Consider the following 15,910-nt stretch of genomic DNA (forward strand, 5'->3'; position numbering starts at 1 on the left):
TCGCTGTGTTACAGAAATTCGCAGCACTTACGGTGGGTAATTCTTGCAATTCTGATGCTTGGAACCCGAGATTTGGAGGTTCAAAAACTCAAGTCTTCTTTTTTAAATTTGGCAGTGAAATTTCTCAAAAACCAAATTAATATAAAACCAGTCAGAATCAAGATAACGAACGTATCGAAACGTGGGCATTTGTTACTCATTTGAAGTCAGTGCTACTGTTTTTTTCTGAACTGATTGGCGCAAAAAATATTCATGCAATGCAGATCGCAATTATCAAAACTCGCTTATTTATCAGATTTTCATAAGCCCATACAAAAGGTCTGTACCCTAGCTGACGCTATACTTGCGCTCATTGCGAATGTGGCATCTCGGCAGTTTCAACAAAATTCTATATTATAGCTATCAGCTCATTAGAAATCATTTTAACTAAATATGAACATCTTGTTGCTTCCTGTATTTTGTGTTCAAATAATTCAGAATTCAACAAAATCGGCTTCTCTAGTGATCAAGGATGCCACCTGATTGATTTCTTTTAAATTGTCTGGTACTTTGGCAATACTTTTAAGCAAAGTGTGGTAGATAAGACGACAAAGACTTTCCCTTTGGTTATTGTCAGAAAATTGAGTCAAGAATAAACCAAGAATGTCTCCACTTTAAAGATTCATTCTTTATTTAATTCAGTTCTAATATTGGGTCTTTAAATGCAGGTGGCAAAAGGAATAGCACACGCCATGAATCGGACATTTCACTGGTTGAATAAATCAAGTTCTTTGTTGTCAGCTTAATCCTAAAACTTATGCATAAGGTCGATTGTATTTATAAATTTGGAGATCTCGCTGGTTAGTACGGCTTGGAGCGATCTCTGCCGCCTCCAAATCTGCAAAAACAAAAATTTAGTTCATCACTTAATAAAAATTATTAATCAATTACCCGCCGCCTCCGCTTCCGCGCATGGGGCCGCCTCCACGGCCTCCACCGCCTCCACGTGGTGGTCCGCGGTCGCCGCCTCGGAAGCCGCCGCCTCCGCCACGTCCACCGCGGTCCATTCCTCCTCGGCCTCCGCGACCGCCTCGGTCACCCATGCCTCCGCCGCGGCCTCCACCTCGGCCGCCGCCTCCGCCCCCGCCCATGCCATCGGGACGGGAGGCGTTGCACCTGTTGCACTGCGTGCGCCACGCGAAGTTGGTGTTGCCGCAGTCCGGACTAGGACACTTCCAGTCGCCTTCTCGACTGCCAAAACCTCCTGAGCAAATTCAAAATTAAAATCGTGATTAGCAAAAGGAAGTTTTTGCATTTATATTTTAATTTGAATTGAAAATTTGGAAAATATGGTGTTCTTTGGATTCTACTTCTCAAGACCGATAAAATGAGACCAATTTTATGGTCATCGGACGAGCGAAAATCGCTTGTGTTGCGGAAATTTGGACGATAGTTGCCCCACCCACTTTTTCCTCCGTATCGCCAGCACTAGTCAGCTGATCACAGTTAAGTTAGTTCCATGTGATAGACCTATCCGAGCTAACTTCACTCCGAACAGCTGACTTGTGCGGGCGATACAGAGGTGTAAAGTGGGCGGGGCAACGATCGGCCAAATTTCCGCTACACAAACAAAATGTCAGTTTTCAACTTAAGCTGCAAAAATTATTTAAAAATCGGAACAGCCCGGACATAGTCCAGAGAAACTTTGAAACTCCTCAGCAATAAAAAAACCACAATTTTGTCTCAAATCTAACCTCCACCACCGCCGCCGCCGCCTCCTCCACCTCTGGAGTCTCTGTCGCCCCTGTCGCCGCCACGGTCTCCGTAGTCACGGTCGCCACGATCCCGGTCGCCGCCGCCTCTGCCACGGCCTCCGAAACTCATGCCGCCTCCTCCGCTGCCTCTGCCGCGGCCCCTGGAGCTGAAGTCGCGCTTTGTCGTCGCCAGCTGCACCTTCACTGTGTTCCCTTGGAATTCTTTTCCTAATGACAAACATTTAGAACTGAGAATTTAACAGGAAATTGATTTGTGTTACCGTCGAACCACTCGATGGCCGATCGGGCTGCGTTGGCATCGTCGTAGGTGACGGTGGCCTCGCCCTTGGACTCCTGCGTCGCCTTGTCCCTGTAGATCCAGATCCTCGGCTTGCCGCTACGCTTGTCATTCTGAAATTTAAAAATGATATAAAATTAAATGACTTAAGAAATTTAACAAAAGACTAATGAAAGCGACAGTGCAGGCAAAAAATAGTCCGGGACCAGATTTAAGGTCGCACGACCTGAGAAAGGTCGGTCACAGGGGAAGGTGAGGAACCGTTGCCCAGAATCGCCACATGAGCTCGAAATTAAACTGAAAAAACATTAAAAACGACCTGGGAGCGGCTCTCAGGTCGCGGGGTACCCTGAAAAAGGTCGTTAGAGTACCCCAGGACGAAGACCCGCACAAAATCTATCCGATAAGAGGTCGTGGTCCAAGATCGGATCAACGGCCGAATTTTAAAAAAATAAAATCATTTTCTCCAATATCGAAAAGCAAGAAAAAAAAACGGGAAAAAATTAATTTTAATTATTCTATGGGCGCGAAAATGATTAAAATTGGTTTCCAGACCGGCAGTGGTCCGGCGCTTGTAGTTGAGTCAATAAAACCCTAAAATTTTGCTGCGTTTGGAAAGAATTGAAAATTTTCGATTTCCCATCATGTAATCCTTACGGTGAAAGAGAAAAAATCACGTTTTTTTTTTAAGTTAAAAATTATCTGCTCTTAGAATATTAACCGGAATGGCTCCAATTTTGTCTTGAAAATATCCCAGATACATTTCCTGGACCAGAGATATGACCAGCGAAAGACATTGAAAATTTAGATTTTTTCAAAAATTAGGCAGGAAAAAAATCGTGAAAATTAGAAAAATGGTTCAATTTCGGAAATTTGTACAGGGGCGGACACGCCTCACCGAGGAGCTTCGATTGGTACCAGAATCAGCGCTGTCCGGTCCATTAGGCCACGTCTGGACCCCAAAAACAAAAGTTTGAAATGTCACATATGTTAAAAACAAGCCTTCAAGCGGATTTCAGGTGGGGGTACCCTGAAAGAGGTCGTTAGGGTATCCCAGGTAGAAGCTCAGTCAAAGACCTGTCCAATGAGGGATCATGGTCGATGATCGGACAAACGGCCGAATTTAATTAAAAATAAAACCATTTTTTGACTTTTTCGAAAAATTGTTAGAAAAAAAATCGTAAAAATTTGAATAATGGTCCGATTATAGAAAACCACACAGGGGTTAACGCGTCTCGTTAAGGGACATCGATTGGTGCCTCAATCGGCACGGTTCGGCCCATAGGGCCCCAACTGGGCCCCGAAAACAAAAGTTTGAAATGTCACAAATCTTTTTATGGATTTTAAAAATTAATAAATCGGCTCCTATGGGTCGTAGAGTAAAAAACCAAAGTTTATCAGACTTGCCGTGGAATTCTACATCTTTTAGAAACATTTTCGGCCACGCCCCCAAATTTTGCGTTTTTTTTTTAAATCACCTTTAGGCCAGATTCGGTTTCCAACTTAAAAAATACGCCTTCCCGCGACGAATTCGCAATTTTGAAGATTTTATAAATGGAAAAAAAATATTTTGCTAAATTTTGGGCTCGAAAGAAACCGTTTTAATTTTCACCAAGCGGCCTAGCGACCGTTGGAAGTGTTTTTATACCTTAATGATGCCGATGGATCCAAAGTGCTGAGCAATTTCCTGCTCACTGATGCCAGGGCTCATTCCCGAAATGAAGATTGTGTCTTCCTGCACGTGCAACTGGTCATTGCCACCTCCGCCGCCTCCGAATCCTCCTCCTACGAGCAGAACAAACAGTCAGAAGCCGGCCGACACAATTACTGCGCTTAACAGACTAAGGCCCTAATTATTATTACTTCTCGTTACCACAGACTCAAGCATTTGATTTGCTCTTTGCTTTGCTCAACCGATGGTGTCATTAGTACCTTTCGCTCGAACCTTTTTGTGTACCAAATCACCTTGCAAGATTAACACACTCTTTGCGTGATGCGGATTAACCTTTTTCACAACAAAATACCAAATATGTTGCGTGCATTAAAAAATCGCACCTTCGAATCGAATGAAATAATTTTTTACAACTCTGAAAGGGCCTTTAAATTACTTCTTGGACATTTATCAAATTAATTATTCGAATTTTCGCGGCACAAACAGAGAATAAATGAGAATGAGGCTGAAGTAGCCACTAGGTAGGCGTACCCGTTTCGGAAATTTGTTTCTTTTGTCGTGGAATACCAAAGAGTCGAAATAAAATCTATAAAATTGCACGCGGCTCGCATTACAAGCGTCCGCGTGCAGTTACCTTTGTTAAAACCTCCCCTGCCGCCACTGCTAAAACAGACCAAATTCTTATGAGATCAGGAGGTTTGTGGGCGATGCGTGCGCTGCTCTTCAGGCTTCTTGTTTGCGCGTCAAGTCATGCGTCGGTCAGTCAGTCGGGTGGGCGGACGCCCTGCCCCACAGGGCGTCCGCCCACCTTCCAAAGGGTCTCAAGAGTCAACAGTCGTTTTTTTTAAATACACTTAGCGTTTTGACACCTCTAGGGGACTTGGTTTTGACACCCTCTGACACCTTTTCATTGCGCAATACCTTTGTACCTTGATTGCAGATTTCTACATTTGAAAATGAGGGGAGGGACTCGAAGGGTTGAATTTAAAAAAATTACTGAATGACTGGAAAATTTACCAGGAAGCAGGAAGGATGTGATTCAATTATTATTAGGTGTAACCTCCCCTCCACCAAAGGTCGGAGGGGAAATTTCGTGCCGCGGAAATTTGGCCGATCGTTAGCCCACCCATTTTTATGAACCTCCAAATCGCGGAAAGAAGTCAGACGATTAGACGTTCAGCGTTCGTGCTGCGGAAATTTGGCCGATCGTTACCCTGACCACCTTAAAGCTCTCTGTATCGCCCACACGAGTAAGCTGATCGATGGAACTAACTTCATTCCCATCAGCTGACCCGTTCGCACGATCCGGAGAGATATGAAGGTGATCAGGATCCCGATGGGCCAAATATCCGCGACACAAACGACCTGCAGTAAACTTCGGTCCGATTAGCTGACTTCTTTAGGCGTCGCGGGAAGATGGTTAAATGGGTAGGCAAACAATCGGCCGAAATTCCGCACCACAAACGTTTTGCAACCCTGACCGAAAAGCAGGAATTTCAAAGTTACCAGACAAGGGGATACCAATAAATTTGTCAGATGTCGATGATGATATACTCTGCAACTCACTTTGAAAACACACTTTCGTTATAGAATACACCATTGCATTGAGAGAGGAATTTTCCTCTGTGAGAAATGTACTCAATCGTAATACCACCTTCTTCTGTCCGTGAAAAGAAAATGAAATTTTGCCTCACATTTATCTTCCTGATTGACTTTTGGCTTTCTTTTGGGCTCGTCAGCAAAATTTTCACTTTCGCTTAAAAATAATCAAGAGCGAGATCAGTCTCAACTTACTTGTATCCTCCTCCTCCGCCTCCACGGCCGCCTCCATATCCTCCACCTGAAGATTAAATTCGTTTAAATCATAATTTTTAAATAATAACTGAAAATTACCACCAAAACCGCCTCCACCGCTGCCATATCCACCGCCGGAGGAGCTATAGCCCCCGCCTCCGCCGCCTCCACCACTCTGGTAGCCGCCTCCGCCACCCCCGCCGCTCTGGTAACCGCCGCCGCTCTGGAACGAGTTGTAGCTTCCGCTTCCACTTCCTCCGCTGCCGCTACCTCCGCTGGCTGAAAGTCGAAAAATAATTGAAACCTAGCCAAAAATTATAAATCTAATCCTACAATATCCGCCCTGGCCGCCGCCGCCGCCCCCCTGCTGGCCCCAAGAGCTCTGTTGACTGCCGCCGCCGCCGCCGCCGAACGAGGACTGATCGAATCCGCCCCCCGAGCTGCCGCCGGTGCCGCCCCCGGAGCCTCCGAAACTGCTTCCGCCACCAGCACCACCGGTCTGTCCGGCGGGGGAGAAGGTGCTGTACGAACTGTAGCCCCCGGACTGGCCGCCGCCGCCGCCGTAGCCCCCGTATTCTGCGAACATAGCGGAAAGATTTGTTTTGACGCCGGATCCGAGTAAGAATGGGAAGTAATGGGGAAATTCGACTTGATTTTCGTGGAGAAAATATTCCGGATGAATTTGAGACCGAAATCGGCCCGTTAACGACGATGATGACCGAAATATTTAGCGATTTTACTTACGGTTGTCTCCCATTTCTAATTCACTGGTAAACAAAAACAATGGCGCCTGCCGCTTCTTTATCTCAGAAGGGGGAGGGGAAGAGGAGCTGCAGAGCTGTGGTTTGAATTCCTGGCGCGAAACGAGGAATCCGCAGCTGATTGTACTCGCATCACGTAAAATGAAGAGAATTAACTAGAAATTCAATCGACATCAATTTTCTTGAAATTCTTTGCATCATGAACAATGCGAGTCAGCTTTGTGAAGTGTCAATGACCGCGAGAACGAGGCAGTACGACCAGAGTAAGACACGCCCCCTTCCACCAGACCCAGATGATTTTTATTTATCTTCTCACTTCAGCTGTTTGCTTTTTCAGGGAGTTATTGGGCATTTAAAAGGTACGAAAATGGCATGGACAGCGACGAATTTCGGCAATTTGGCCCACTTTTCCCGGGTTTTGCTGATGAACAAGAATTTGGCACTCATCCTGCGCAACTTGTCCGTAAGTATTTGAACTGGCAGCTAATTTCGCCCTTGATTTTGCGCTTTCAATGTGTTCAACCTCTGGCTCTGCATCAAGAGCGAGTGACCTTGGAATCATAGGTGCATGCGATTGCTAATTTTCCACCTCTCTCTCTCTCTCTCCCATTAACTTCCTCACACTGCTGTTCAGTTAGTCGGAAGGTCGGAGTCTGCGGAGTTCTAGAAGCACGTACACTAACCACTTGGGCACGATCACGATGGCTAACCTCTTGCAAACGACCCTTTGCAACGTGATAATGGCAGATGACGCCGTCAACCACGCAAATAATTTCGTCCACCAGCTCGTTTTGTTTTTCTCAAGGCACATTTTAATCACCGAGTACATGATTATCATGGGTATGCAAATTAAATGTTCGCAAAAATTCGCTCAGCACCGCTTTCAATGTCTGTTCCTGCCATAAAGGATGTTCTGATTTAAACCATTGGTGGTGGTGGTAGTGTTTTTATCCTTGAATATTTTTATTTTAATTTAAAGACCGTCTCTGACGAATTTTCTGAGCCCACCAATCGATTCCTGAGGGTCGAATTAGGTTAAATCGATATTTTAAGCGACCGAAATGTCCAGTACGACGTGCGAATTTTTTTCCCGCCAAAACAATATGAATGCGAGAAGTGCGCATGCGTCAGAGCTGACAAAGAAGTCATTGGTCTCTCTGCAAGTGCTCAAACCAGCTCTCACGCATGCGCAGTTCTCTCGCATTCCTATTGTTTTGGCGGGAAAAAAAATTCGCACGTCGTACTGGACATTTCGGTCGCTAAAAATATCAATTATACCTAATTCGACCTTCGGGAATCGATTGGTGGGCTCAGAAAATTCGTCAAAGATGGTCTTTCATTGATTTTCTAAATTAATTAGAATTTTAATTAAATGAAGCCGTTTAAGTGTTTCAATTACGACGCAGAAACCTTAGAAATGTATCTGTTTGTCGGCCTCTGACCTCTTTTTTAATGCCAAAGAATATTTAGGTCTAGAAAATATCCCATTTTTCCTGCTTTTAAATTTAAAATAGTTCAAAAATTAAATTAATCCCGTCCCTGCCAGTTTCAAGGTCAACACGTGATTTATTTCTCTTGATAAAATGTTGACCCGGCTGCTTGTTTACATTTTGACGAATATTAAAAGATGGATCGAGATAAAAACACAGTTTGCCACCACCATGCACCATAGTGGCGCGCGTCAAATAATATTATTTTTAATTAAATTGTGCCATCTCTGTTGACGTGCCGATTCGCCCCACCGCCGCGTCGGATGCTCAGTTTGCTTGATTGTCATGTGGGAGTTGGTCAAGTCGGTGGCCAAACACTGCGCCCACAATGTCCTGCTGGCCGCCGCGGCCGACACCGAGCAAAAGTATCAGGTGGGCGTGTCCCAATCGCGCGAGCAGGTAAGTTTTTGCTAAAAATCGACGGTTGGTTAATTTATTTAGTAGGTAAATTAATTTTTTTATTTTTCCCAGAAAATTTTAAAGGTACTTTAACGGTCAGTTGAAATTTTCAGACGAGTTTTGTGCAAAAATAGTAAATTTGAGAAAAATTTCTGAATAGGAAAAAAACTGGAAATTTAATCAGCTTTCTGAATTTAGGCAGTTTTTGACGCTACTTAAAACTGCTGAATTTTAATCAGGCCAAACACACACCCCTTTCAAAAATCTGCAATTTTTGAAAAAATTAAAAATAACTTTCAAGACTCAAAAGAACTATTTTTTTATTTTCTCACGATTATATTTTCATAATTTTTCTCACTCCGCGAACAATTTATTTCCTTTGCTCATAAAAATTTGATTTTTGGGCCAAAAATGTGGATTTATTTACAAGCAGCAAGTTTAAGTCAGTTTTATTTATAATAAAGAAGAAAATTTAATTTTTCATCCGTCAAAAACTCACAATTTTGGGAATTTAAGCTCGATTATAGTTTAAAAATAAATTTTAAAACCTAACTAACCCGCGTTTTACACTTAGTTACCAATCGTCGGTTTTTTTTATTTTATTTCCCATTAAATTTTACCAGAAAAAATAATTTTATGCATTTATTTATTTATTTAATATATTTATTTCTTAATTTTTAATTTATTTTGAAATAATAACTTGTAATTAAATTTTTTAAACTAGATTAAATAAAAAAATATGTTTTAATCCCAAATTCACAAACGCATACCTGTTGATTGAACAATTAAGGAAAATCCTGTAACGTCGAGTGAGCGTATCTCATCTTAAAGATTACATTATTTCCCTGTCTTATATACCATATTATCAAAAAATTCCCACTCATCAAAGAGCAATTTAACTCTGAATCTGAACAATCATCCTTTTACGTCCTTTTTTATCTACAACTCTTCATGCCGAGTCACCTTCCTTGTTAATTTTTCTGTTTCGCTCGCACACCTATTACGATTTACGTTTTTCCCAGCGCTGACGTCATTGAAAATCACGCAAACACACCTTTGTTTTGTTTTGTTTTTTCTGCTGTAGCCAACTGTTTTTGTTTCAGAGTGCGGCATCGGCAGCCCCGATCACGCGGCCGCCGCCGCCGGTGTCACTGCCCCGAAGAGTGCGAATCGTCGAGGTCGGCCCGCGAGACGGCCTGCAGAATGAGAAGACCGTCGTTCCCACGCAAGTCAAAATCGAGTTCATCAACAGGCTCACGCGCTCAGGCCTCAAAACCGTCGAGTGCACCAGGTACAAATCGATGCCGACGCTTTTTGGTACTTTGCACAGCATCTTGTAATTTTTAAGAGGAATAATAGTGGATTTTTTATTTTAAAAAATTATACCATGAAAAATTAGCCTAACTTGAACAAAAAATCCAATATTTCGAATTTTACCGAGTGTGCCCACTTTTTTAGCAAAGGAAATTAATTGCTTGCGGACTGAGACAAATTATGAAAATTTAATTGTGAGAAGATAAAAAATAGTGCTTTTGAATCTTAAAAGTTAATTTTTATTTTTTCAAAATTTGCAGATTTTCGAAAGGGGTGTGTTTTTGGCCTGATTAAAATTCAGCAGTTGATAGTAGCGCCAAAAACTGCCTAAATTCAGAAAGCTGATTAAATTTCCAGTTTTTTTTCCTATTGAGCAAATTTTTCTCAAATTTACCATTTTCGCACAAAATTCGTCTGAAAATTTCAACTGGCCGTTAAAAAACCTTTAAAATATTTTTAGGAAAAATCAAAATGCCCAAAATTGAGTTTATTTATTCGAGAATCATCTCAGAAAAATTATTTTGATTTTGCGAGGAAATTCACTATCATTCCACTCTAATTTTTTCCAATTTCTTCTGCAAGAAATGAATTTTTTTCCAATTTTTCCGTGTTTTCCCCCAGTGAAAATCTCAAAATTTGCGGCTGGAATGGCCCACATTTCCTCTTCTGTGCAGATTTTTTTCTTTAATATTGCAATTTCTCCAAAAATATCTCTCTAGCAATAATTATAAATTTATTTTGGGCTGAGGTACAATCATTGCCTGCAACAAACTTATAAAAATTGTAAAAAAATGACTTGTCAATTCACCAGTTGCATAAACCCTAAGTGTTCGAAGCCGCCAACAGATGGCGCCACCGCAGACTTTCGATTTTAAGGCACTTCCGCTGCGATTTCAGACTCAATCTTATAGCTACCGTGCATTCTTCAATTAATTTGCTAGTTTTTGACGTGCTGAAAACCAAAATCGGTTCAGCCATTCGCCGTAGAAACGTTCAAAAAGATTTTTTTATTCCAAAAAATAGTTTTTCACGATTCTACGGCGATTGGCTTAACCGATTTTGGTTTTCAGCACGTCAAAAATTAGCAAATTAATTGAAGAATGCACGGTAGCTAGATTGAGTCTGAAATCGAAGCGAAAATGCCTTAAAACCGATTAAAACAAAATTTTTAAGAAAGTCTGTGGTTGCGCCATCTGTTGGCGGCTTCGATAACTAAGGGTTTATGCAACTGGTCAATTCGCTGATTTTTTTTAAATGCAACACCCTGATTTTTGTCCTGAAAAAGCTTTGTTTTATCTAATAATTTATTTCATTTTCACAGTTTTGTGTCCCCGAAATGGGTGCCCCAAATGGCAGACCACTCGGAGGTGCTCAAAGGAATCACCAAAGTACCTGGCGTCAGCTACCCTGTCCTCGTGCCCAACCTTAAAGGACTCGAATCAGCTGTGAGTATCCTTTTCCCTTCGTAAATTAAATTAAATAAAAAAATCGACACGAATTCGAGGATTACTCTGTCTCTTCGTTAGTCTTTAAGAAAAGAATTTCCTTCAAACTGGATATTTGTTCAAATCAGGGTTATTAAAATCGATTTTTTTAGGGGAAAAATATTTGTTTTCCAAAATAATTCTATTCGTCATCAAAAGTAGGAATTTAAATAAATAAAAATACTCTTTTGGCGGATTAATTTCGGAAGAATGCGGAAAACCCCAAATTACTGGTTTTTCCAGGTTTTCCTTATTTTAAATTTGTAAACCACGTTTCCAATGGTCAAATAAGGTGGGGTAAAAAAATTTCAGGTTGTAAAACGTTTTTTGACGTGTTAAAAGAGGCTTAAAGCAAAATGCACGTTTCTTTGGCGCGCAAAACGTTTGAATCTTTTGGTATAGCTACTGCGCATGCGTCGCCCCACCCCTCTGACGTCACAGCCATGCTTTTTGCTTGGCATTGGCAGCCGAGAAAAGTTGCGTCAGAGTCGGAGGGGGGACGCATGCGCAGTAGGAAAAAAAAAGATTCAAACGTTTTGCGCGCCAAAGCAACGTGCGTTTTGCTTTGCGCCTCTGCACGCACGTAAAAATAATTTTTTCGACCGAAATAATGATTTCGAGCTTCAGGAATCGGTTGAAATAGAAAAAAATGGTTTCAGTGATTTTTTTCTAATTTACTGACTTCCTTTGGTATTTTTTCTCAGCTGCTAAACGTGAGGGAACCATAAAAAAGCTCGGATCATGCTTTTTAATTATTATTAGAACCATTTTCAACTGCCAAAACCTTTGAAATTGACTAAAAATCTGAGCTAAACGCCCATTTGAGATTTTTTGTTTGTTAATTTTTTTATTATTGTATTTTATATTTTTTTATTCTACTAATTTTTTAAATATTTGCAACACAACAATCAAAAGAGCCGTAAATTTTTTTTAACTTTGCCTGAGAATGAGTTCGCTATTTTTGTACCTTTGAAACTAATTTTTATGAATAATTTGTTGATTCTATTTTTAGTTGGCGGCGGGCGTGGAGGAAATCGCCATCTTCGGCGCAGCCTCTGAGAGTTTCTCTCGGAAGAACATAAACTGCTCAATCGGCGAGAGTCTGGCTCGGTTCGGCGCGGTGGCGCAGGCCGCCCGCGAAAAGGGCGTCAGGGTGCGCGGCTACGTCTCCTGCGTGGTGGGCTGCCCCTACGAAGGGCCCATCGCGCCTGCGGCCGTCGCCAGGGTGACGAAGACGCTGCTGGACATGGGCTGCTACGAGGTGTCGCTCGGCGACACGATCGGCGTCGGCACGCCCGGCACCTTCGCGGCCATGCTGCAGGCCGTGCTCGACGCGCACGTGCCCGTCCACGTCCTCGCCGTCCACTGCCACGACACCTACGGACAGGCCCTCGCAAATATTCTCACCTCGCTTCAGGTCACTTGCAGTTTTTTTAAAAAATTATTTAAATGATAAATTCTACTAACTAATTAATATTTATTTGCTCCTTTTTGTAAAATCGATTAAATAATGCCTCTAGGAATTTTTTAAAATTTATTTTTTAGAAATTTTAGTTTCTACTGAGTTTTTGGGACATTTTCAAAACGCATTTAATGGCCTTCTCCTGCTCCAATTTCAAAATTAAAATGTGCTTTGGATTCCTCTCGTCAAGCCTAATCGAATGACACCAAAATCAAGGTCATCGGTTGAGGTCAAAGGTCATTACCGGTCAATTCACTGGTGTTCGAAGCCTCCGACAGATGGCGCCACCTTATACTTTCGTAATAAATTTAATTTTAAGGCATTTCCGCTGCGATTTCAGACTCAATCCTGCCACTGTGCATTCTTCACTTAATTTTCTTTCTCTTGACGTTCTGAAAACCAAAATCGGTTCAGCCATTCGCCGGAGAATCGTAAAAACCAATTTTTATGATATAAAAAAATACTTTCCGACGTTTCTACGACGAATGGCTGGACGGATTTTGGTTTTCAGCACATCTAAAGAATCGATTTTAGAAGAAAAAAGCACAGCAGCTGGATTGAGTCTCAAAACGCAGCGGAAATTCATCAAAACCGAAAATATACGGTGGCGCCATCTATCAATCGATGGAACAAACATTATTAAAATTTTAAATTCTACCTCCTGATTGATTTTCAATTATATTTTATGCTCTCTTTTGTAAAATAAACAAAATAACACATGTGGGAATTTTTTAAAAAATATTTTCTCGAAATTTCCATTTTTACAATTTTCCGGGACATTTTGAAAACGCAATAAATAGTCTTCTGAGGCTCCAATTTCAAAATTAAAGTGTTCTTTGGATTCCCCTCGTCAAGCCTAATCGAATGACACCAAAATCAAGGTCGTCGGTGAAGGTCAAAGGTCATTACGGGTCAATATCTATAAATTTCGAGTATTATTTCGTAGTTTCTATAAAGATTTGTAATTTTTGGCACCATCCTGATCTTCTGGTATCCTTTTAAGGTGCTTTAGAGGTGTACAAAAAATAAAGTTTGCAGGAAAAATGTACCTTTCCCCTTTCCCGGAAAATCTTGCCAAAATATGCACAAACGGGCCACTTCGGTGTTCAAAAAAATAATTTTAGGACCAAATAACCTTTATATCCAATTAATTGCCCTTAAGAACCTTGAAAATATTTTTAAAAAAATAATTCTTGTCCCAATTTATGCTCTCGACCTATTTTACTAATTAAATTTATCAAATTTTTGACTTCAGATGGGCGTGACGGTGGTGGACTCGGCTGTGGCCGGCCTGGGCGGGTGTCCGTACGCGCGAGGGGCGTCGGGCAACGTGTCCACGGAGGACCTGGTGTACATGCTGCGCGGCATGGGCATCGAGACGGGCGTCGACCTGGACCTGCTGCTCGACGCCGCCGACTACATCTGCGCCCAAATCGACCGGCCCACCAACTCAAAAGTCGGACGCGCTCTCTGCAGAAAATCATGAAATTATTTATCAGATTTATTGTTATAGCCGCCTTTCTGTGAAAGAACTCTGTAATTAATTATATGAAACATATGAGATTTATTTTATTAAATAAAAGTGTTTAAAATAATTCAGGCAATTTTTATTTTTAGAAGCGTATCGAAGATTCAAGAAAAATTTACAAATCTATTTATTCATTTTTATCTTGCAACGCGGTGGATTTTTAAAATAAACCGAAATAATTGCATTTAATTAAATAATATGATCCTCGGGAGCAGTGAAAATCAGCGTTTTGTTTCTAAAAATTTTAGCTCACCACATGTTGAAATTTTTAAACTTTTGAATAGGACCAAAAAATATATTTCGGGCGTTTAAATTTTAACTTTAAAATAATAAGCTATAGTTTATAAACAAGGTATCTTATTTAAACTTGTAAGAATACACGCGAAAAAGATTTTCGTTTAAAAACTAAAATATTATCGCTGGTAAGACCGTACAAAATTGACCAGTTGCATAAACTCTTAGTTATTGAAGCTGCCAACAGATGGCGCCACCTCAGACTTTCTTAAAAAAAATTATTTTAAGTGGTTTTAAGGCATTTCCGCTGCGATTTCAGACTCAATCTAGCTATTTTGCTTTTTTTAATTAATTTGCTAATTTTTGACGTGCTGAAAACCAAAATCGGTTCAGCCATTCGCCGTAGAAACGTTGGAAAAGATTTTTTTACTTCAAAAAATAGTTTTTCACGATTCTACGGCGATTGGCTGAACCGATTTTGGTTTTCAGCACGTCAAAAAATAGCAAATTAATTGAAGAATGCACAGTAGCGAGATTGAGTCTGAAATCGCAGCGGAAGTGCCTTAAAATCGAAAGTCTACGGTGGCGCCATCTGTTGGCGGCTTCGAACACTAAGGGTTTATGCAACTGGTCAATTGAGCTTAATTTCCACATATCAATGCATTATCTCATCTCACATTAGTTGATGCGTGTGTGTTTATTTTACCATCAGCATTATTTCTTTGAAAACCCTGTAAACCCCGTCAGCATTAACAGAGCAGCTGTTAGCGATCTTGGTTGAGATTTTTTGAGGGGAGAGATACCTTCAATTTATCAGGGTGCATTGGGGAGCCAGACCAGCTCAGTGGGTTAACGCACGAGGTGTTGACGAGGGTCTGGGTTCGAGACGGGACACACACATGCCCAATTCTCCCCAAAATGATTAGACTGGATCTATTAGAGGCATGTGTACAAAATAACCTTCCTATCACCCAATTTTTGCCTCTTAGCGTCTCTAATTTTTTGCGTACTCGTCATTTAATTGCCCCCTAAAAATTAAATAATTTAAATTAATTTTATATGCTGATGTAACTTTCTGGGAAATTCTACCCTGAATTTTTAATTGAAAAAATATAATTATTCGTTCGCGGTTTTTGACAACATTTTAAACCTCGCTCTGAGCTCATTAACAGGACAGGAAGCTCCAGGAAATATTAATTTGATTTAATTTATTCAATTTTGAGTAGAAGGCGCGCAGCGAGAAAGCCGATCAGAGGGAAAAAAGCGACATTCTACTCAGGAGACTTGGCCCCTTCGGGCGCCGAAGCGTTGAAACTGCAGTAGAGAGTCAATGAGCTCCTTCAATTATTTGAAACATGAAAAAATATATCTAAATAAATTTCATTGGTAATTTATCGCGTGGCAATCAATCCAAGAGACGAAGAATTTCATGGCGAGTCTGAAAAATTCTGGTTTTCCGTCATACGACCCATAGGAGCCGAGTTATTAATTTTTAAAGTCGGAAAAACGCGATGTGGGACATTTCAAACTTTTGTTTTCGGGGCCCAGGCGGGGCCCTATGGGCCCAACGGTGCTGATTCAGGTACCAATCGAAGCCCCTTGGTAAGGCGCGTCTACAAATTTGTGGTTTTCCAAAATCGGAACAATTTTCGAATTTTTAAGAATTTATTTCGTCCGATTTTTTGAAAAAGTCAAAATATGGTTTTATTTTTATTAAAATTCAGCCGTTCATCCGATCATG

At 41.1% G+C, this 15,910-nt stretch overlaps 2 protein-coding genes across 6 annotated transcripts; one reads left to right on the plus strand and one right to left on the minus strand.

Annotated features, from left to right (window-relative positions):
- Nucleotides 1-647: 647 nt before the first annotated feature.
- Nucleotides 648-6,403, minus strand: caz (cabeza). 3 transcript variants are annotated; one of them, XM_065484546.1, is made up of 11 exons: nt 6,242-6,403; nt 5,831-6,073; nt 5,597-5,776; nt 5,498-5,543; nt 4,338-4,363; nt 3,680-3,816; nt 2,930-2,983; nt 2,015-2,144; nt 1,734-1,961; nt 931-1,243; nt 648-877 (listed from the first exon to the last, which is right to left on the minus strand). In XM_065484546.1, the coding sequence occupies exons 1-11, from the start codon at nt 6,252-6,254 to the stop codon at nt 841-843; spliced, it is 1,407 nt and encodes a 468-aa protein (XP_065340618.1). In that variant the 5' UTR covers nt 6,255-6,403; the 3' UTR covers nt 648-840. The 3 variants fall into 3 exon arrangements, with proteins under 3 accessions (XP_065340618.1, XP_065340612.1, XP_065340628.1); XM_065484540.1 differs by having other exon boundaries at nt 4,338-4,366; XM_065484556.1 differs by lacking the exon at nt 2,930-2,983 and having other exon boundaries at nt 4,338-4,366; nt 6,242-6,402.
- Nucleotides 6,404-6,549: 146 nt separating this feature from the next.
- Hmgcl (hydroxymethylglutaryl-CoA lyase) lies at nt 6,550-14,002 on the plus strand. 3 transcript variants are annotated; one of them, XM_065484569.1, is made up of 7 exons: nt 6,573-6,721; nt 6,893-7,098; nt 8,020-8,147; nt 9,251-9,438; nt 10,783-10,906; nt 11,958-12,362; nt 13,663-14,002. In XM_065484569.1, the coding sequence occupies exons 2-7, from the start codon at nt 6,960-6,962 to the stop codon at nt 13,891-13,893; spliced, it is 1,215 nt and encodes a 404-aa protein (XP_065340641.1). In that variant the 5' UTR covers nt 6,573-6,721; nt 6,893-6,959; the 3' UTR covers nt 13,894-14,002. The 3 variants fall into 3 exon arrangements, with proteins under 3 accessions (XP_065340658.1, XP_065340649.1, XP_065340641.1); XM_065484586.1 differs by lacking the exon at nt 6,893-7,098 and having other exon boundaries at nt 6,550-6,721; XM_065484577.1 differs by lacking the exons at nt 6,893-7,098; nt 8,020-8,147 and having other exon boundaries at nt 6,568-6,721.
- The last annotated feature ends 1,908 nt before the right edge of the window (nt 14,003-15,910 follow it).

The sequence above is a fragment of the Cloeon dipterum genome, chromosome 1 (genome assembly GCF_949628265.1).
Source record: "Cloeon dipterum chromosome 1, ieCloDipt1.1, whole genome shotgun sequence".
NCBI classification, from domain to species: Eukaryota; Metazoa; Arthropoda; class Insecta; order Ephemeroptera; family Baetidae; genus Cloeon; species Cloeon dipterum.

Coding starts and splice junctions, on each gene's coding strand:
- caz (XM_065484540.1), bottom strand. Junction 5,777..5,830: donor CGGCGGCCAGGGCGGATATT/GTAGGATTAGAT, acceptor TTCGACTTTCAG/CCAGCGGAGGTAGCGGCAGC. Junction 5,544..5,596: donor CGGTGGAGGCGGTTTTGGTG/GTAATTTTCAGT, acceptor TTTAATCTTCAG/GTGGAGGATATGGAGGCGGC.
- Hmgcl (XM_065484569.1), top strand. CDS start 6,960: ATGGCTAACCTCTTGCAAACGACCCTTTGCAACGTGATAATGGCAGAT. Junction 9,439..10,782: donor AAAACCGTCGAGTGCACCAG/GTACAAATCGAT, acceptor TCATTTTCACAG/TTTTGTGTCCCCGAAATGGG. Junction 12,363..13,662: donor ATATTCTCACCTCGCTTCAG/GTCACTTGCAGT, acceptor TTTTGACTTCAG/ATGGGCGTGACGGTGGTGGA.